Source organism: Nestor notabilis, unplaced genomic scaffold (assembly GCF_000696875.1).
Source record: "Nestor notabilis isolate BGI_N333 unplaced genomic scaffold, ASM69687v1 scaffold7240, whole genome shotgun sequence".
Lineage (NCBI taxonomy): Eukaryota > Metazoa > Chordata > Aves > Psittaciformes > Psittacidae > Nestor > Nestor notabilis.
In genome coordinates, this window is record NW_009910572.1 from 1 (window position 1) to 22,808 (window position 22,808).

At 40.6% G+C, this 22,808-nt stretch overlaps 1 protein-coding gene across 1 annotated transcript; it reads right to left on the minus strand.

Moving 5' to 3' along the window:
- Nucleotides 1-809: 809 nt before the first annotated feature.
- LOC104401520 (regulator of telomere elongation helicase 1-like) lies at nucleotides 810-22,731 on the minus strand (the record flags this gene model as incomplete). The annotated part of the gene is given in 25 exon segments (XM_010010678.1): nucleotides 810-933; nucleotides 1,789-1,904; nucleotides 2,739-2,882; nucleotides 4,107-4,184; nucleotides 4,814-4,891; nucleotides 5,161-5,246; nucleotides 6,096-6,136; nucleotides 7,852-7,965; nucleotides 8,124-8,256; nucleotides 11,290-11,368; nucleotides 12,133-12,207; nucleotides 14,515-14,570; nucleotides 15,254-15,351; nucleotides 16,014-16,092; nucleotides 16,724-16,762; nucleotides 17,332-17,376; nucleotides 17,379-17,478; nucleotides 17,869-17,934; nucleotides 18,617-18,701; nucleotides 19,351-19,426; nucleotides 19,656-19,716; nucleotides 20,030-20,111; nucleotides 20,667-20,760; nucleotides 21,120-21,318; nucleotides 22,630-22,731. Coding segments are annotated over 25 exon segments (2,250 nt in total), but the record flags the coding sequence as incomplete, so codon positions are not given.
- Nucleotides 22,732-22,808: the final 77 nt, after the last annotated feature.

Sequence of the window (22,808 nt, forward strand, 5' to 3'; positions counted from 1 at the left end):
TGCCGGCTGGGCTTAAACCACGACAAACACTATCCCTGCAACACAGCTCCTCTGGCAAAGCTCATTAGGTCATGGCTCTTCTTCAACACAAAACTCTCATTTATGACCAGAAAAGATCACCAAGTCACCCAGTCCCATCCATCTGTAACTTAATATTTTGAACAACTTGCATTTGGCTAAAGCATTTCCCAGGAAGGTCTGTATGTGAAACTGTGTTTGTTTTAATCTTAATCTCTATTTTGGGAACAGAGAATTCCGCATCCTGGTTCCAGCCCATTTCTTCCTATGACTTTCTCCAGTCAGTTAGAAAGTCTTTTTATAACATTACTTTTTAAAATCAAGGACCTATTAGTGAGAAAAAGTTTCTTAATGCTAAGAGAGAAGCCATATTGGGAAAGATGACCCAGTGGTGAACTATATCAATAACTGATGCCACTCAGCTTTGGTTTAAATTTAAGGGTTTGATTGATTCTTCCACACATATACCCTCCCCCTGTGGATGAGAAAGAAAGCTTTTTGATGCTACCATCAGTTCCAGTATTTGCATACCACCCAACAAAAGCTGTGTTTATTTGGAAGGAAGTGGAAAAGGAAGTTATTTTTGTGATCTAACCTAATGAGTTGCCCAGCATGACAACACATCCTGCCCCAGCTCACTCTTGGAGAAAGATGAGGCATATCTCCTTTCCCGTAAATCTTCCAGTGTTTAGAAGTGACAAATTACCCCATCACATCTCTTACCTGGCTCAGTATTCCCAGTTGCCAACACTATCAAGAAAATATAAGGAGTTCTTTTTAAAGACACTTACAAATTCTTGAGCACCACGGTAGAAGATGGAGACACTTCTGACTGCATGCCCAAAGTTATCATAGACATTCACATAGGGGCGGACCCATGAAGGCAGCTTGCCTCTCACATTTCCAGTTGAGAACCTGTGTAAGATTGGAAAAGAGGAGAATTATTTGTCACAATGGCCTAAGGGAATTAAACAAATGCTTTATCAGTGTCCAAAAGGACAAGGGATGAGCAGCAAGACAGTAAGAGATTGAAACAGTGAAGTAAATACAACGGGGTGATGAGTTCACTCAAGAGAAAAGGGCTTTGTTGATACCACAAAATCGTTAGGGCTGGAAAGGACCTTAAGATCATCCAGTTCCAACCCCCTGCCATGGGCAGGGACACCTTCCACTAGAGCAGGTTGCTCAAGGCCCTGTCCAACTATGTGCCCACTGTCCCAAGCTGAGCTTCAGCATTGAAGGCAATCAATTAAACTCCTCTTGCCTATTACATGCATACTATATTAGTTGATATTAATGGATATAAACGCAATAGAACATTACTATATTGATATCTAGTTTCGGTAATACAATCTTTTCTCCTCACAAAACACTACAGTGCTGGTGACTGCCTTCTGAATTGAGAGATGGAGAAAATGCAAACCTGTAAGTTATTATCCATAATTTCCAGCAGTATTACAAACAGGAATTCAACAAATTGGCTTATTCTACTTAATACCATTAATCTACTTAATACCATTCTACTTAATACCATTAATCTCTTCCTGCAGCTCCAAAACCAGTATATTTTGGGAGCAGAAGATCACAATCTCATTACTTTCCTCAAGTAGTGCAGTATTGATATAGCCCATTATATAAAATAATTGAATTACTTATGAACTGTAGCCTTCTCCAAACAGTAACATCAGCATGTTTACACAGAAGATAAAGGATAAATAAAGCGATATAAAGATGTTGATGTATGTTTATGTTCTAGAGCCCAGGTTTCACCTTTGGTCACAAAGGAAGATAGCACCATAGTCCTGGCGATGTCTGATGACCCTGCCAATAGCCTGGTTAACAGCCCGGGAAGCTTGCTGGTTGTACCACTCCCGCCCAGATAGATACTGCAATAGGTGGGAGGAAGAATTAACATTCATTATCAGGTAAAATTTATTCTCTCTGCTGTACAGTCACTATTTCTAAAGAAATAATAAATCATACCCAGCAAGATCTACCGACAAATCTCCGAAAGCCGAGGAAATCCAAAACCAGTTTGACTTATGGTGCACAAAACCCTCAAACATAGAATTAGAGATAGTTTGAGCTGAAAGGGAGCTTAAAGCTCCTCCAGCTCCAACCCCTGCCACGGGCAGGGACACCTTCCACTAGAGCAGGTTGCTCCAAGCCCCTGTGTCCAACCTGGCCTTGAACACTGCCAGGGATGGGGCAGCCACAGCTTCTCTGGGCACCCTGTGCCAGCGCCTCAGCACCCTCACAGGGAAGAGCTTCTGCCTCAGAGCTCATCTCAATCTCCCTTCTGGCAGGTTAAAGCCATTCCCCCTTGTCCTGTCCCTACATGCTCTTGAATATAAACGTATATATCATTTATAACCAGCCAGCACAGGCAATTCCTCCTGCCCACTTTCTGGATGAAATAATTCCCTCCAGAAGATGGATGGATAATACATATACAAAGAGTTTGACTGAAATTTTAACTATACCAGGTTTTGAGCCTCTATTTGATTGACACCATGCCACTGGATAGAGAATTCAGAACCCTTAACACTATCTAACTAAAAGTGACTGTATTTGTGACAACCTGCCACAGTTCTTTGACTTTTTGATATTCATAGTCCCACCAGGCTGGGACCCAAAAAGCCAAAACCCATGGAGACAAGAGGGAGAAACAATGACACAAAGCTGCAAACAGGCAACAGTGAAATGCTTCCCAGTATTACCTGTGAACCTGCCCCACTTCTTCTCATCTCATCCAGAAACTGCATCTTCAAAATGACCCTGGGCTCCATACGAGGAGGAAACGGGAGCCCGGTAATGATGACTCCTCGGCCATTTCTGTCTGCAAAATCCAAGCCCTCGCTGGCCTGAGGAGACAGTGTTTCCCATTATCAACAGGATTTGAAGCGACATTTCAGAGCAGTTCAGCAGTTATTGGCCTTTTTCCTCCATTAAATTAAACCCCTAGCCAAGCGTAGCATATGAATATGACATGCGTAGCTGCAACTAGACTTTCTCCTTTTAATATCAGGACTTTAAACTTTTTTCCTCCAGGAGGCCCTGACAAAGCATATTCTTGGCCAACATCATCAATGAACAGCTGTATTCAGATGTCTGAAATGCCAGTCAATACCTCTGTTTAAACCTTCCATAGCCTGAATTGTTAACAAGACATGATAAGAACATGATAAAACCTTCTCTGACATTAAAAACGAACAGAATCATTTCAAAGCAATAATGGAAAGCTACCAGAAATCTGGCTGAGAAGTGAGCTAGTTTTAGAGCTTTTGACAACGTGGGTCTTTTGGTTTATCTTCTCAAACAGTTCCAATTTTGTAGTCATACAATTAACTCTTTGATCTCAACAAGCTAAACAGTCTGTCCTTCAACTGCACGTTACTGCAAAGCATGATGTCTCCACAGACCTTATTCTCTAAGGGTAATACACTGCTGTTGGAAGGATGGGAACATTCACCTAAGAGTGCCACCACTAAGAGCTCTGTCTTTCCTTCACCGATCCGACAGCCACTTTGGAGACTGGGACTGAAGGTTCAAAGGAAATTGAATCTTCTCTTGGTAGGCAGTAAGCAGCAGCAAAAGGCTTTAAGAGTAATCTGTGGTTTTGCAAATATTCCCACTGCTAATCATAAATCCATTTATCAGCACCGGAAAGTGTAAATGAAAAGCCAAATGGACCTGAAGTTAATGTAAATGTTTTAAAGCCAAGCAATATTTCTGGTTTTCAGCAGTGTTGTTCTAACATGTTTAATTACAAATGTTCTCCTCCTAAACAGTTCTTCTCATCTAATGGGCTGAGTTTTTGGTGAGCAGCCAACAGGAAATGTAAGTATGATGATGCTCATCCCTTTAAGGAACTCAAAGACATATTCCTTTAATAAAAACAGGAATGAGGCATATATAAACTTGATATATGCCTCAAGGCTTTGGGGCATTTTACTTCTTTTAGTTTTATCTCCCCACATCTAACTACAGGCAAGTAACAGAAATGTACGGAAATCCAGATTGATGATTTTTTCCCCCATCAGCTATATAATCTGAACTTAGATGAAACATGTTCTCAGTTACATTACCTTCCCCCGACATACTGCCAAAAAAGCAGCCCCATTGGACTTGGGACAGACAACTTTATTATAGTAGGCATCTATTACCTAAAAGGTAAACAAGTTTAAGCAAGAGCAGGAACATTATTATCCTTTGCGTAAGAAGAGAGCTATTGGCTAAATTTGACTTGTACACTAAGATGTAAAATATGATTAATTTGGCTTAGCATCATTTTCTTTACTTTGACTAATCGCAAATGTGAGAAGCCGTTTGCTTAGCAAAACCATTACTGTGAAACCCAGAACACATCTGGGTAAACATAAGAGATTCATGTCAGATTCTTCTGATAAAAAGGTAAAACAGGGACTGTTGTGTGGTTCTGCAGATCCTTGAGTAAAACAGCAAACTAGGAAAGAAATCCAAGGATATTATTTACTCTAAGAAGCAAAGAGAATGGTTATAAATAAACAAGAGGACACTGCACAGTTCCTTAGGACATAAAGCACAACAAGCTGGGAGGAAACGTTCTGCAGGACATTAAGAGATTCTGACTGGTGAAGTGACACTAGGATCCTAGTTTTTTAGTTACTGTTATCCTAGGATAACAATTTGTCCTAAGATCAAGTTTATCCTAGGATAAAATTTGGATGTTTTAAACCCAAACACATCTTAGAGAAGGCATTTAAACATAAAAAGTTTCTGAAAATGTTACAGGTATGTAATGCAAATAATCCACCTCTGAAAAGCTTCCTTTGTTCCTGGGCTCCACAAACATTGGCTTCACTTCTTCTATTCTGTTAGCAAAATCATGCTCCTGTTAAACAGACCATGAACACATCAGAAAGAGTCATGTGAAAGTAAGCACATATCAGATGAGACAACATATTAAGATCCTTCTGGGTTTGGTTGCCACAACACTGCATTTCAATGTACTGTGATCAAAATAAGTCTGAGTTTTCATTTCCAGAGTTTATAATTTACTTATTAACAAAGTATTTTTAATGAGTACGATTAGACAGCACAAGGACAAACTGCCTGACCTATGTAACCAAACACCTAATAAAGGCAGAGCAATGAGCATACTCTCCAATATTCCAGGCTCTTATCCATGACAGGATAAGACGGGAAGAACACCAACAGTCCATCTGGTACAACTCGCACAAGGTTACCTGCAATGAGATAGACAAGTGAGTAGCTGAGGGCATTTCCATCCTGGGATGGAGTACACAGACTGCAGAGGCAAAACAACAGCATGGCTCTTTCCAAAATCTTTCCTACTTTCTTGACACCCATATTCATGTATTAGAAGTTGCTTTACATCTTTAAAATCAGTTCAATAATCTTGTCCTGAAGGTATAAACCTTAATACAGGTGCCTAACTAGCTTTCTAAAGGGCAGTGTTCACAGGATAAAAGATATTATGAGCTGCACCAAACACTACATCATCTGCCACATTGTCCCTTGTGTCAGCAGGATCTGTTTTTAGATCACTTTCTCCACAGAAGTCTGGACATTCAAAGCAATGAATGAGGTGCCACAAGACTGCTTTCAGGAGTTTTCTGGTCACATAGGATACACTTTTCTAGTCAAACAGACTTCGGGCGGGCTTGAGACAGCACCTTTAAGAACACCACAAGAAATCACACTGACTTCTTGTGACGCTCAAACGCCCCACAGAGGATGCCCGGCTGCATCATCTCCGTGCGCTGCTTTTCTAGCCTGCGCCACCTTCTGACCGCGTTTAGGAAACCCATTTTTACCCACACACAAACACCTGACAATGAAGATAACTCCTAATTTGGAAACATTAAGCCAAGGACTCAGACTCGTATTTGTACCCAATCAGAGCAGGCAGCTGCCTGGGCAAACAGAAGCACACAGAACCACAGAGCAGTCAGATACGCAATGCAATCCTTTACCTTCCTCTGTCTTACCAAGTCTTCTTTAGTATTTCTCCTCCTGGGACACTTCTAAAGTCCCATGCAACAACCCATTTGAAATCCACACACTCCACTTACCAACTGTTTTCCCCAGAGAAGATAAATAATCCTCTGAAAACCTACAAAGAAAAATCAAGTAACATAAATGTACTTCCTTTTCTATGCATTTCACACATATTGACACATACTGTGTGTTTCACACGTACTTCACACGTGATATTCATCTAAAACAGCAGATCCATGCTCCCAACTGCTCTCTTTCTTGTGGTAAGCACCCACAGTAAGGACACAAAATTTGTAAAACCTTGACTACATATAACTATTAAATACTCTTCCTAATAGCACTGTAGATGACCTAAGTTTCAATAGTATCAATCTGTAGCAAGTGAAAACGGGCAGCATCTGAGTTTTATGATTAATACTAACAAAGGCTCTGCCAAAAAAGTCTGGAGATGCTGCCAAGCCTGACTAACATTACAGCTGTTTAAATGAATTACTGCTGAATCAGGTGTGGTCAAGCTGCCAGGCAAAAAGAGTGAATCTGGTTATCATGGTTATTACTTACCTGTGGCACAAAGCAAATCACTCTTGGGTTGACCGAAAAAGTACTGTCCTACAATGAGCAGTACTTCTGTGCCTTCCAGCCCTGACTGACAACTCACCTGTACTCTCATGTCTTTGCGGTTCTTTCTGTCTAGCGCCTTGTATTCCAGGTACTGTTTTCCCTGGAAACTTACATATGCAGGGATAAATCCAAAGGTATTTATTTTTACAAGACCTAAAAATACCAGAATCACCACACAGACAGTGTCAAAACACAGCAAACACTGTGAATTCCCTTCCTGCAAAAAAGCAGGTGTTCTAAGCCCTAGAAGGGAGATCCCTAACCTTCTCCTTTCAAAAATAGACTGAAACAACACACTAAGCTTCTGTAAGTGAAAAATACAGTCTGAGGGGTTTCCAGACTACTTATTCTCTGTAAAATCAATTACTATTGCTGAGCCCTTTTCCAGTTCTGTGGAACATCTGGCATTCCCCTGCTCTGATTTGGTGTTTTTTCCCCAGTAAAAGCTCTTTGAGATCTATTTTTCTGTATTCCTAAAGATGAGTAAGTCATGTCTGCAGCAGGCTAAACCCTGGAATTCTTAGCCAGAGCTTTCTCTATGATGCTGAAATCGAGACAGACTGAAAAATGATCTGAAGAAAGTTAAATAGAAGAACACGTGTATCATACACAAGGAACTGATTCTCATTTCAAAACACTACAGAAGGATCACACCCCTAGACACGGTTCTAGCATCCCTGTGATACCTCTCTTTAGTAACTGCAGAGACGTGGCAAGCAAAGGACCTTCTGCCATGTGCACCAAAGCATGAAACTGACTTCTAAAATCGTATGCAGAGATGCCAATGAGATCATCATATTGCACAAGGAAGTCAATACACAATAAAGTCAAGTTTTGGCCTTCTTTGCTGGCACCAGAAGTACTGAAGACCAGAAAGACCCAAGCAAAATGAAGAAATACTAGAGAAAAGCAAGCAAAATGATGATGAAAGCTTGTTGACAAACATTTGGATATATTTTCCTTAAGGAAGCAACGCAGAGGTAAAAGAGAGTCTGGTTGTTAAGGACTTCAGTGCACTCTGTGCCCTGGCATTTAATCCCTTCCAGCCCTCCAGTTCTCAGTTCTTAACGCTAGTAGTTAAAGCGTGGCGTTACTCAGCACAGTGCTTATCCAGGAAGAGAACTACAGAGACCACTTATTTCACTAGCATCCTCCTGTAAGCAGAACCCAAAGTGTCAGAACTCAGAATTCCACGTGGAAGTTTATTACCTTCTTTCATAGGTAGAAGTCAGCACAGTTCCATCAGGTCCCTTAGAAATGATCCCAACCCAGAGCTGGTGTTTACCGATAACATGAGGATTCTCCAAGCGAACAGGAAAAGGGCTAAAGAAACACAGAAGTGACATCCCAGCCATACTCATCATGTGATTCCCTACGGTTTGTCAGTCCAGAACACTCACAAATCCACATATAAAATCTAAAATCATGAGAGCAGGTCATGCATTTCCAGTAATGGCCTGTTCACTCATCTAGGTACTTACATCTGCATTTCCATTGTAAATGATGAGAGGGGGGAGAGTGTCCCACTAGTAAGGATAATTGTCCTGACTCCTTGTCGAACAAGTTCATGCATGCTGTAGCCAGGGCTGAAACACCAGTAGCTTAAGGTCTTTTCTGTATCAAATAAGGAGAAAACACTAAGAAGCAAGTCTGTTAGTGGAAAAATTAGAATATGACTTTCAAATAGCATATTACATCTGAACTCCTGAAAGTAAACTGGCCAGCAGCTGAAGGCAAAGTTCCAGACACATGGTATGTTCTGCTTTGGTCCTTCTCAGATTTTACTGCTATGCCCATTCAAAACATAGTTTTAAAGGTCATTGCTGCCTTGCACCTGAAACAGATTATACTTCTAATCAAAGGATGGTTAAAGACAGACCATCACATCTCATTGTTGGCAAGTTACAGACGGGTTGAGCAGATAAAACTACTTGGTCCCCCATCCACTGATTCACTTCCCGCTGCCAGGGACAACTGAACGGGAAGCATGGTAGAAGAAGAGTAGAATACTGGGATGAAGGACAAATGACTGAAGTTAGTAAAATATATCTCTGATCCTGCTCTTGCTTGAGAAACCCCTTCTCCATCAGGAATTTCCAACAGCTATAAACCTTTCACCTAAACATTTCATTTTCTCCATAGTTAACTGGCAACGTTTCAGCTTCTGCTCAAATCTTTTGTGTGTTGTGGATATAGATGCGCAACACAAAGTCTGGCATGTTACAAATTATCAACAGAGAGGACAAAGAAAAATGGATAAATCACACCAGTCATTTCTCTCATTGCGCAGTTTATAGTCAAACATTGCTGGTCTTGCTGAAAACTTTCAGAGACCGTCAATGAAACAACCACCTATGTCAAGAACAAGATCAGCCAAATAAAACATTAGCTTTTGTTTCTGATTCTGTTTTGTGTGTTTAGTTTCAGTAAAGAGAAATAAATATATATATGTATCATGTACATGTCTTTTACGTGTCCATGCTTCATTACAAGCCTGGCTTTCCAAAAGGAGCTGGCGGTTTCAGGAAATCCCCACTAACATGTGCCCAGTGAGTCACTGTTAAGGATTACAAGAGAACACTTATCTTTAGCTAAAGTTTTATCTTTCCATCTCATGTGAGCAAATCCATCCAGATGGTGTCTAGATTCTAGAAGAATCACATTCCAAAATTTGGCAGAATCTGCATCTTTAATTCACACTAAGAATTGGTGCAAATTACAGTTACGATCTGTGTATCAGTAAGTATCTACATACAGGCGCAAAGTCACTTATGTCAGGAGCCTAAGAAATTCCAGCATTTGTAGAGAATGATACTCAAGTGAGTAATTTCCACAACCCTTTTTGGAAACAGCTATTCTTAAAAGGTTTGCATTATTTCCATACAATCTGCTATGCCACTACAGGGAACTGAAGACTTGCTCAGTCTGGTCTGGCCTCTGTGAGGTTTGCATATAGCGCAAGTCTCAGCATACATCTGTTGCATGAGTACTTGCAAATACTGGTTTTATTTGAAAAGTGAATATATTGGTATGTGTCTACTAAAATCACCAAAGAATTCTGTGTTGCTTTGTACTGGGTTTGTGTATAAATCCTCCAGATTATGCAATAAACCTGATGTGTTTATATCAGCCTTTTCCTGCACATGACTAACAAAACCTACTTAGAATTATTGCTGTAACTTCAAACTCCAATTGAGCAATATCTCAAGAAAACAATATTGGCAGAGTACTAAGCAGCACACTTCTGTTCAGAAACAGATCTTTGTGGGAACATTTCAGGGGACACTGTGTGCCTACCCACTAAATTCATGGAAACTCATTCTTCAAAAAATGTTATTTTTGTCCTTAAGAAAAGGACTTCTGTGAACCAAATATTTACATTCTCAAGAACATTTAACTGAGTAATTAAGTAGATAGTTACAAGACAAGGTAATTACAAAGATCCTTGGAGAGTATTCTTGTAAGAAGGCTTAAGGAAAGGGATCTGCATCTTTCCTCCTAGATGGGAGGAGAAAGACAAGGAAAGGGACAAATCTCAGTTGAACAAGGAGGACTAGAAGTATAATTGAGACTGAAACTATCAAGAAGTGACAATATACTCTGAAGAACTTGGGGAGTTGCTCAAGAAGAGATCATATCTCAGAGAAGGTAAGTGTGCCCTCAGGCACAGCATTTTTCTAGCTAAGAATTCACATTATGAAGCGTTATTTCTCTGGCACATCACATGAATCTTCACCACAGAGCTTCAGAATGAGACAACTAATTCTAACTCCTCCGCTATATATGAGATAAAGGTAATTACAGCCTTAGCAACACTAAGGCTGTGTTTAACACATCACAGTTACGCAGACAAACACAGCTAGTATGATGATAACGGAACATTCCATGAGCCTCAGCGTCAGTCTTGAAGGGGGGGTTTCCCATTCTTGGGCTGGTCTGAAAATTTTCCCTACCCCAATAAAAGCAGCCATTCCACAATGGAAATGATTTTCTTTCACTGGAATAATTGCACTAGAAACTGCTTGGAAACATAAAACTGCAGAGGAACACCCTCAAACTGTCTTAGAATTCTTCAAACTTAAAGTCCCAAAGCCTTTAAAACCTACCCTGTTCTAGAGAAACAGAACTTGGGGGTAACAGTAACATCCCAAGTCTCTTCATCCTACAGACGATGTCCAAGAAAACCCTGCAATCAAACCACCAACTGGTTCTCTGCTAAGTGGAGTTAAACCAAAATCTCTCCCAATCCCACATCTACAGATGGTTTTAACTTGGACCATGGCAACAAGGCATACTAATCATGCGGTTAAGACTTTCCAGCTCTATGAATAGGAACACCACTGTGCCATTTGGGTTTAAAATACTTTTTTTGCACATAGACAGATCTGGAGTGTGCCTTCACTGAGTTATTGTTCAGCCCTTTATTCCTCAGAGTCATTTTTAACATTTAAGATAACACAAGTGGTGTCTCACTCAGAATCCTACAATGACACTGCAGAATTTGCCAGAGGACTCCCTGTTCACATATGTAAAGTAATGAAGATTCAGATGTCTTCAATTGTTCGCTCTTATTTGAATTAGAAAGGAGCAGCCAAGTAGTTTGCAACCCAGTTTTTGCATAAGCCTCCCCAAGACTGAGTCCTATACCTTTTTTTGTAGATGATGAATTCCAGAGATCTGTCCTTTGTTTCTTCTTCTGATTGCTGTCATCCAGATGAATATGTACCTAAAGGAAAAGAACAGAAGCCTTTCTAGAGATGGCAACAGAAATGAACCAGCAGTCCATCCCTCAAAACAGCTAGCCATATTAAGGATAGTAACATAATTAATGTCAGTTTCATAGTCTTACTAAGGTTGTATTATTTCCCATCTGTCTTCCCTATTTTGTTTCCAGTCTTTCATAACATATGTAACAAGGAGTAAAGAAATACACCACTATTCAACCATCTTGAGTCAGTTTATGGAAGCAGCTTTTCATGGACTGCCCTGAGCAAAGAACCCAATTATTTGGGTATTGTCCACCAGAATAAAACACCCAGACTAGGAAAAAAATATACTGTTGTGTTAGAAAGACTTGCTTCATTTGGCAACAGAAATAGTGTCTTTGACTTAACATGAAAGTTCCCTTTTATCTAAAACAGATCTGCTCCTAAAATTCATTATATCACAGCTCATAGGTCTCAAACTCTAAATCAGTTTAAAGGACTGTTTGGGGGAGGTTCCGTGGCGCTGGTGCACTTGCTTGGTAATAGGCTAAAGAGAAGTTATTGGAAGAACAGATCAATTCTTATATAATACACAGTACCAAGTATCAAAGTTTTCAGTGATTCACATTTGCTGCAGTTTCGTAATTTCATTTTAGAGTTTCTTTAAAAAGAAGCTCCCCTTTTCCTTGGATCCTCAACTAACCATATGGATAGTCTATGGATGCACTAAGCAGAGACGTTAAATGCCAGCAACGAAGGATGTAGAACACAAAGCATCCCATACCTTATAATATTTAGATATCGACTGATGTGGCCTGAAACCTGTTGCACCTTCTGGGGGATCGATGTTGAATACAGTCTGGGAAAGGATGGAATCAAATGGAAAGATTAAACAACTGTTTCCAGCAAAACCCCTAACGTAGCTTTGCACTGAGAAGCATCTCCATAAAAGTTACAGCCAGGATAACCTCAAACAGGTCTCCTTGCTCCTCTTACTAAATAAAGACAGAGAATCTTGAATGAATGTATCTTTACAAGCAATTCCTGCTAAACACGTGGCTTTCTTGTTGCTCCAACAAGCCAGTATCTAAATAGATTCAAACTACACAAATGATGTTATTCATACTCTTCCTGATTTCTGGCTGTGGTTAAACCCAAAGTACACATTCATGAGCTCAGAGTCACAGCTGATTGTAAAAGAACTTTTTGAATGTTTCCGGCATGACACACTACAATAATAATACCCTCCTTAGAAAATAAATAAGTTGTAATCATATCTAGCTGCCCACCTATTAAAAGCTTCCATCAACTCCCCAGTTACACTTCGTCCCCTTTTCTGTACGTGATACCTTATGACTAAGTGTGATGCTCTTACACAAGCACGGCATTCCAGAGCAACGTCGATGAAAACAGCTGTGGTTCTCAGCTATTTGTAACTTCTGATAACGTTTCTAAACAGGATTTCTGCAGACTTTTAAAAGGAATTATCTGAGCTCGGAAGAATATCAAGCGGGTTGCAATATGAAAGTTCTCAACCCGTCAAAACACAAGTATAATTCCTGTTAATATTAACTTCTGAAAAATAGCCAGAGAGAGGGTGTATAAGGATATTTTAATAAGGGTTCTTCTAAAGGAAGAAGAAAATATTAATTTATAACCAGCTTGTTTTCATTACTAAGTCTTGGCCTTTAACCAATTTTAAATTATAAAGATTATCCTTTTCTATTCAATTCCAATTCTAGACAAAGATTCACAATGAAGCTAAGATAGCATGTAAATCCTTAGACAAAAAAGAACAATAATGAACAATTGAAATGAGCAAGAATATTGAGGAAGGAAAAAAAAGAGTTCATTTGCTGCTGCCAAATGCAGAGCTGGACACTCTTCAGATAAAGCGAATTGCTATGTTCTCCCTCATTTTTGCTCTTAAATAGATTTTACTCTCCTCCTGCCTGTGTGCCCATTGTTTTTCACCTTTGACATTCCAGTGCTTCCTGGAAGCACAGATTGCATTTGTGAGCAGCATGTATTCCAGAAGAAATATCTGTGTCAAAGATCTCTGAAAGAGACTGGCAGCTGATCTATTAGGCAGGCTACCAGTGAGTAGAACGAAACCAGAGAACTCTATAACGTGACTGAACATTGCCAGCCAAGACAGACTTTATTTTACAGAAATTCCAGGCTTTAATGCCATGGAATTTTTTGCATCAGTGGCTGAATTATAATTTTTAATTAAAAAAAGAAATAATCATCAAAGACAGAAAAGCAATGATTAACACACATTAAAATGTCATCCTTATTATCACTCACTTACTAAAGACGGAGGGGAAGAGATCTTTTTGATCCAAAAACACCCACAAATATTTGTGAAGGTCTTACTCCACTGTGAGGAACAGGTCTAATTCAATCTGACTCCCAGTAACTGTAACCACCAAATTCTGGGAATACTGAACATAATCCCAAGGGCCAGCATATTTCCCAATATGTGACACTATGGCTGAGATGCTCTTTTGCTTGAACTTTAAACTGTCCAAATATTTCCCATTTTTTCAGTCTCAGTCAAGAATATTAGAGCTTTGGTCAGCTTCAGAGGGAATTTCAGGCCACTGGCCCACTGTACCTTCTAATTTTATGGTGCCCAAGTTTTTCACAATCCTTGTTTTGCAGGTACATACCAGAGAGAGGACTGACAGAACCATGAGGACACCCACAAGTCACCACTAGTTCCTGTGGCACTAAAGATTTTTGTTTTACAGATCCCTTAATTTAATAACCAAATGAATGAAATACATTTAAATTACATTTTGTTTGTTTGGGTTTTTTTTTCTCTTTGGCCAATCCTGTTATTTCATGAGGTCCCATATTCCCCAATATTGCTGCTCAGAAGTGAACAGCTCAATAACCCAGCTCCACCTTGTGGAGGTTAAAACCAGACAAATTTTAATCAAGTTATCTCCAAAAAGGGAGATCAGAACTGTAAAACAACCTGGGTAAAAATCAAAGTAGAACATCCCATTACACAGCAGTTTTCTCCTCAAAACCCCACAAACTTCCATCGCTGCACAAGTGTACATACAGTCAAGAACAAAATGGATCCAACGTCTTTCCATACTTTTTAAACCAACTCTTCCATCCTTCAGGTGCATATAGAAGCAGCATCATTTACCTGGATAATATCCGAGAGCTTATGCAATCCAGACGTATTGACAAATATCCCAGGACCTAGAGAGAATAACACAATTACTTTTACAACACACATCTACATCCATTTGTATATATTCGTCTCTCATCTGAGCAGCACAACACTGAATGCAATGACATGAAAATATTATCTGAAACAAATAAATTATTTCAAGTTTTTCCATCATTATTCAATCAGAAATGTTAAAACTGGCATTCCAAAGGCAGCTTCATTCCTCTGATGCATTGGGAAGCTGTCACCAAGATAATTACATAAACTGAAGACTCTTCTACATTAAAAATGGAAAGCAGATAAAGAAAACAGAAAAGCACGATTAAACTTGTGCTTTCAAAAGCTTGCACAACTAATACTAGTCTCATTAAAAAAGAATAGCAAACTGACTATTTACACAGAGAGCCAAACTAACCTTTGCCATAGCTATAAACAGCCCTTCACAACCACCTCCAAGCTTCTAGTATGAGTGAAGAGTGACTAGAGGAGCACTTAAAAGAACATGCAGCATACACTGATGATGAGAATTGGACCTTGCAGCAAGTCTTAATGAAAAGACACAGGTCCTCAGGGTCAGATTTTAGCTTTGAAAAGCTTTATGATTTAAATCTTAAAGAAGCCTTTCTCCTCCTCTCCCCAGCCAATGCAGAATACCACTTACTTGCACTACAGCCAAAAGTCTGAGTGGAACAACTAACAAATTCACACTTACGGCCTGAAAGATACTGTAAAATCTGCTCCAGTGAATCCAGGAGTGAGGATTTGGTCTGGAATGTTATTTGGGCCTCTGCAAACAGATCAAAGATGTAGCTGCAATGCACAAAGAAAAAGCACAAATGGGAAAACGCTGGAAATAATGGTGGGCACAATTACTGTTACTCTTTTCTGACAACAATTTCACCATCTAATAGCAAATTATGTTCTTGTCTCCATGAGAAAGATGACTTTACAGGAAAAAGAAGTATTTGGTTATAAATAGAGACAATATTGACGTGACAGAAAGCACACTGACCACATCCTGCACATCTTCCATGATTTCTCTACAACACACATTCGTTTAGAAACAATTTGCATTCAATTTCCCTTTCTTTCTTTTTTTTTCTTTTTTTTTTTTTTTTACAACATACAATATGCTTTGGTTTAGAAATAGATTTACAAAGCTCTGACGTACCTCAAACCAAATCACTGCAGCACTGGTACCTCTGTTTAAATCATGATGCAAAACTGAAAGAAGCCCAGTGAGGAGCTTCTTTCAGTTCAGGCTACATGATAGCCATAAACACAGCATTGGATTTTCCACTTCTGAAACATGGAGTTCCATCAGAAATAAGGATTATAACAGAAAGAAGATTTCAGGAAACCCAGAATCTTGAACTGGAATAGTGCTTGCCTATCCTAACAGCTGACCCAGTTTCACCTGGGTCTAGAACCTGCTGTACTTTTAACATGTAGATATATTAATGAGAATTTACCTTCCCTCTTTGGTGACTCCACTATCATTCGGTGGCAGCTCCACTGCATCAATGGTACTTTCGAGCTGAAGGAGAATTTCTTTAAGAGAACCAAAAGAGAAAAAAGTTGGAATTCGCAGAAACTCATTTCTGGGACACATCCAAGCCTCTTTTTCAAATGTACTTTATTACTAAGGCTGTTATCAAAGGCAGCAGCCTAGCTGCTTGATTCTGTAAGCAAAGCAAAACCACTTTCCTAGGTCTCACCTCTAAATATTCATATTCAACTTTAAGAACTTCCATGACCTCAATTCTTAGGTAAGCTAAAGTTATCAGCTAAATGTTAAACTCTTCTCTATAGATAGAGAAAGTTGTTCTTGGAAATGCTTCGTAAGCATGAGACAGCTTGAGCTCTTGCTACTGACTTACGTAGCATCATGTTCTCACAGCAGAATGATGCAATTAATGCAATTGCAGCACACCAACAACATTAGAAACCAAGGGAACTTCTAGCAAAAAAGGAAGCAACTTACTCATCTGCTAAATCACTCATCTGCTTGGGAAAATACTATAATTAAGCATTCCACAAAGGGTCCAGAAAAAAAGAGACAACTTAAGCTTCCATTAATTACCCTGTTACAAGCACTGTCTGCAGAAATGCTACATGAACCCCATTTACCTTCTGAAACTGTTTCAATAACAATTTTCAAGGACACAAAAAATAACCTTACTCTTTATCTTTGCTATATCTTCAAGTTCCATGTTCAGTCCTGTTGAAGAAAGGAAAGATTTAAAAAAGGATGTTACATGTCTCTTTCATTCCCAGTTTCTTTATGTCTTTGCAAAAAGTGTGGATATGAAGGCTAGAACCGTGTGTATGGGAAGACATACTCTGTATTCCGCTCACCATTCTCTCTCGTGACCCCTCATGCCATATTTGTTTGGCCAAACGTTTTCATGTTTGTCTGGCAGTGATAACTAAATAACAATAATCAATGTCCTAGAAGCTCCTAGAATCAATGGTTTGGTTTGGAAGGGACCTTAAAGCTCACCCATTTCCAACCCCTGCCCCGGGCAGGGACACCTTCCACTAGAGCAGGTTGCTCCAAGGCCCTGTGTCCAGCCTGGCCTTGAAAACTGCCAGGGATGGGGCAGCCACAGCTTCTCTGGGCACCCTGTGCCAGCACCTCAGCATCCTCACAGGGAAGATTTTTTTTCCTAATATCTAATCTAAATCTCCCTCTGGCAGGTTAAAGCCATAAGGAAAAGTTATTTTCCAGTTCTTGGTAGTAGCACCCAATAATCGCAGTGAAACAATGGTTTGTGGTTGTCAACACACCTGAACAGGCCAACTCCATATTGAACTCAGCATTTATTTCATTAAAAATTTGGCTTGTTCTTCCAGTACAACATCCACGGCATCTATTGCTGAAGCCAAATCATAGGGTGTCAAGTCAAAAGAAGATGACTCCTCACACAACTTCTCCTAAAATATAAGGAACAGAAGCATTATTTGGACTGCTTAGGGTGCAATGTGCTCAGGCAGCTTCAGAGGTGAAGAAGTCCAGATGACCAAAGTTGATTTCATTTCTGACCCCCAGCTCAGGCCAGAGGACATTTTATGAACACCTAAAGTGCAGCACTTAACAGCTGATGCAGCTGAGCTTCAAGCATGGATCTTCCATGATTTCTTTCACCCTGGAAGAGAACTCTCCAAACAAGAAAAGCAGCACCCTCATAAGGTGCTGAAGGTGGATCTCCACCTTCAGGAAGAAGCTATCACCTTGTAAAAAGTCATGGTAGTGTCAAAGGACTGTTGATTAACCTACAAAGCTTTAACTGTTTGAGAAGTGGCAACAGACCAGAAACAACTTACCACATTGTGAGCTTCATCAAGTATTACCACAGTCCCCTTCAGGTCCAAGTTGTGCGCTCTGCGGCTCTGAAGATGAAAAAGAGAATGAGAGAATGGACAAAGGCCACTTAATCTGATTTTATTTCTTAACTTATTAAACATTTGGTCTTTCTGCCTTTTGTAGCAGTGGAGTGGGATGTAATCTGGCTTTTACACTTCATTAATTACTCCAAGTTGCACAAAGCTGTCAGCAGATATGTTTCCTCAACAGTCTTCAAAGGCTTCATTTCCTATCCATGAAATATGGACAACTTATTGGAACAGCTTTTTTGTCCCCCACAAAGCCAGCAATTATTTCCAAGAGAGATACCCAATCTCTACTGAAAAAGTTCCCTTCTAAAAATCCTGCAGCTGGCTGCAGGAACAAAAACGTCTCAGAATGAATGCAAAGATACTGCGTGGTATGTGACAGAAGATTTGTACCCAGGAGGTGACTACTGCCAAACAACAAGGGCACCCCCTTCTGCAAAGCAAATTCTATAAAACCAGCAAGACCTCGAGGGAAAACTAAAGTATTTCTTAACTGTGGGAAAGAACTTCACAGAGAAACCCACAAAATGTCATCCTCTATGGTTCCGAATTTGAACTGGGGTTTGATTAGAACCCATAATGCGTTCACTGTGCATCAGTTCTTCATAGCTAATCTGCTAAAAGACAAGGTATGGTAAATAGAAATACAACTGCATTTAAAAGCAAAGATATATGTTACCTTTGAGTCTAGCAAATAGTTGTAAGGCATAAAAATAATATCTGCTTGCTGCTTCAGGCTTCGAGAGAGATAATAAGGACAAGCTCTGTTTAAAAAAAGAAGAAGTACAAACTATAAAGTAAGACTTGCAGAAATATCAAAAGTGCATTCAACATTCACGATGTTTCATATGCTCAAGGGTTTTCTAATCATCTTTTTAAGAAGTTGAAGCTGGCTTGTTTTATTTTAGGGCAGGTGGTTATCTCTGTTCACAGAAGCAAATAAAAGTGCAGAAAATAATATCCGTGCAGCTCAACAAAGGAAAGGAAGAATAAATGAAAGAGTGGCATTTCATTACTGCATTTTCATTTCATCTCTTTAGGCTACATGCAGATGCTGCATTAGACTACTTTATCTCAGCAAATCAGTCACCTCAGCCTCTCAGATCAGAAACAGAACTGCACTATCATTTGTCATGTCAGATGATGTTGGTAGCCTGTGCTCAAGTGAGAAATAAAATATTGGTGAGCCTGACTCCGATCTGTATGATGAAAACTGCGGTAACAGAAGTTCGGTGCATACATGATTTTGTTGGAAGCTGTCTCTGCACCATATTTAGCTGCTTCACTTTGCTCTCATCACCATTCTACTACTTCAGTGTTTGTCAAGTTCATACCAAGGTATTAAAGAAAATGAGCAGAGAAATAGTTTTCACTATTTTCAGAAGGGAGGGGGAAGGTCAGGGGATCACTTACCTGTGCTTGTTTCCATTTTTAACCAAGTCTTCGATATCCATGATTGAGTTCATCAGCTCTTTCTCTGTACTCTTTTCTGTGAAAATTGAAGTTACAACCACAAGCTTAGGTAAAGAGATCACAAGATTTGTTGTTTCCCTGATCATCAGAGTCATCCACTTCCGAACGTTTCATTCTTGAAAGACATCAACATGGAGAAAAAACACACACACACACACAGAGGCAACTCCCCCAAACTTCTGTACCTGCCCAGCAAACCTCTCCCTCTCCAAAAATGAGGGCTTTACTTCCACAACCAAACTCACCTTCCACATTGTTATAGAAATGACAAGCACGAGCCATCACTTTTTTTCGGCACATGTAGATCTGTAAAACAACAGTGCATTTTAGCCAAGGTTAGCATGGCCTAAAGCATGTTAAGGAGGGAAGAGCTCTTAGTTTTCTGTTATACCAGTTAATGAATAAATGCTAATCATGGTTCTTAAGTTTAAAATCATGTGGTCTTCTGTCCACCCTAAGAGTAAGGCTCTATGCAACAGGACACTCAGATGCCCAGAGGAAATTCTGTTATATCTTGCCACTAATACTTTTCAAAAGAGTCATCTTAGCATTACACCATCCACCAGGACAAAACCCCTCCACATTCCCACTGTGCATGCTTTAAAAGCTCTGATCTCACCTGCATGTGGTTGCTCTCTTGTCGTTTCACTTCAGGATGGATGCAAAGCTGTTCTCTGGAACCCAAAACACAGATCTTGGGCCTGTTCAAACAAAATGCACAAAACTGAGGTGAAAAGTAAGACAAGAAAGAAGAACAGAGTTGTGCGTGTACAGGCTGGGTAGAATATATCTGTACAAGAAACATGTAAACAAATGATTGCTGCCTGTTCAAAGAGCTCAGACAACGCACTGGCAAGTCACCACCTGAAAACTGAGACATTGGTACACCAAAACCACGCAGTTCTTAATAGATTTATCAGCCTAAGGAATTAGATTTTGTAAAGGCTTCCCACTGCCTTAAAGAAATGCCCTAGGAAACATGAAAGACAAAAGGTAATTTATAACTAAATGTATGGAGGACCAAAACCAGACCAAATTCAGGCAATTCTATGTTTAAAGGAAATAAGAGAAGCTGTGAAAAAAACCAAACCCAACAACAAAGAAATCCAGGTTCTACACATGCACGTTAAGAGAACTGCATTTCACTGGGTATCATTTTTTCATACATGCATCCACATAAACTCAAGCAATAATTAAATCAGATGGGTTTCTCCATCTTTCCTTTGAACGGAAACATTATCCTAAATCATATTTACCTGTAGACTGTGTTCTTTAACTCATTAATGACCTGTGTGAGTTGTGAGTGAGTTCTGGAGGCATAAATTATTTTGGGGATGTCAGTGTAATAAACTGCCAAACAGAGGAGAGAAAAAAAAAAAAGGCAGAAAACCATTATTAACACAGGAAGAAGAACTGGAGATATTATTAGCTTCCCTTCCCAGCTGGTACTATGGTAACAGTTTGCTTGTAGAGACAGCAAGAAATTTTGTCATCTAACTATTCACACAGAAAATGAGGTAAGTGAGTTTCTAATGTTTAAGAAACAATTAAAAATACATGGAACACTTAAAATCTATAAAACTATGAAACTGTGCTTCAGCTGCTAAACAACTGCTCCATGACTTTTACAACGACAGTTATTATAGTCGATAAGTGTTCATTAACATTCCTGTATGGCCCCTGCTGAGGATGAGAATGACAGCACTTACTTGGGATATCAGCATCGGCGTCAGCATTGCCCCAGGACGACAGGGATCTCTCTGGGAAGAGTTCCACCCCATTCAGTTGCTGCGCAATCTTGCGGGCTGAGATGGCATCTTTAAAGTGTTCCCGCCACGCCAGCGTGGAACACAGCAGGCAGAGGGTCTTCCCTGTGCCTGTGGGGCTCTCCAAAATGCCATTTACCTTCTTTGTTGGAGAGAAACAAAAAGGGAACAAATGAGTAACTTGGAGATTTGGGAGCGAGCGGCTGCGTGGTACTTGGTTACCAGCTGGGTTTAAACCACGACATACAGTGATCCGGATGCTGGGATCAAGTGTACCCTGAAGAAGTTTGCAATGACACCAAACTGAGGGGGGAAGAAGACACTTTGGAAGGGAGAGCCACCCTGCACACGACCTGGATGGGCTGGAAGAGTGGGCCAACAGGAACTTCAGGAAGTTCAACAGGGACCAGTGTAAGGTCTTTCACCTGGGTAAGCACAATCCAGGAGTGCAGCACAAGCTGGGAGCTGCCCAGCTGGGAGCAGCTCTGTGGGAAGGGCACAAGCTCAATAGCAGTGAACTGTGTGCAGCTGTGGCCAAGAAAGCCAACAGAATGTGGGGAACATCGACACGGGCATCACCTGCAGAGACGGAGATATCATTATCCCACTCTACTCAGCGCTTGTCAGGCCACACCTGGAATACTGCATTCAGTTTTGGCCCCTGCTATACAAAAGAGATGTGGGAAGGCTGGAGAGGGTAAAGAGAAGGGCCACAAAGATGATCCAAGGACTGGGCAACCATGTGCAGAAGGGCTGAGAGAGCTGGGCTTTTTCAGACTAGAGGAGATAGGCTCATCGGAGACCTTATTCCATGTTCCAGTGTCTAAAAGGTGGATACAAAGACAGAGACTCCCTTTTTACAAGGAGTCCCATGGAAAAGATATGGGATGATGGGCCCAGGTTACTCCTGGGGTGATTCTGGTTGGACACTAGAGGAACTTTTCACACTGAGGCCATCAGCCACTGAAATAATCTCCCCAGGGAAGTGGTGGATTCTCCAAGATTGGACACTTTTAGGATTCAATTGGACGGGGTGCTGGGACATCTAGTCTAGGTCCTGGTTTGCCTAGAAACGTTGGACTAGATGGTCCCTGACGTGCCTGCCAACCTGGGATTCTAGGATTCTGTGACTCTTTGAAAGCCCAGAGAGCAAAGCACAAGCTGTGTGAGCAAAGGGCTGCTTGCTTTGCTTCTCTTCCCTTTCCCAATGAGGCAGAAATATCCTATCTACACTTCCACTGACTGCCACCTGCACACGCCTGGGGCTGGGTAACTAGAGAGGAAAGTAAAACTAGAGGTGAAAGAAGGTCAGAGCCGATCTGGAAGCAGCGGTGTATGGACAGAGGGAAAGCAAATTGTGGCAACCCCTTTTTAGAGAGGTCACTTGTTATGGTTAGCGATGGAACAGTGGGAGCAACGGAACCGTACAGCCGCCAGGCAAGGCGGCACTCACCTTCTGCAGGCACTCCAGCACCTTGGCCATGTACGCCTCCTGGCAGGCATAGGGCTGGAAGGGGAAGTCCACCGTGATGCCGTTCAGCGTTACCCTGGGCATGCTGAGCACCTGCGAGGAAGCGGAGCCCGCGGCTCACCCTGCGCCGGGACGGGCGGCACCGCGGGGGCGCGTAGAGC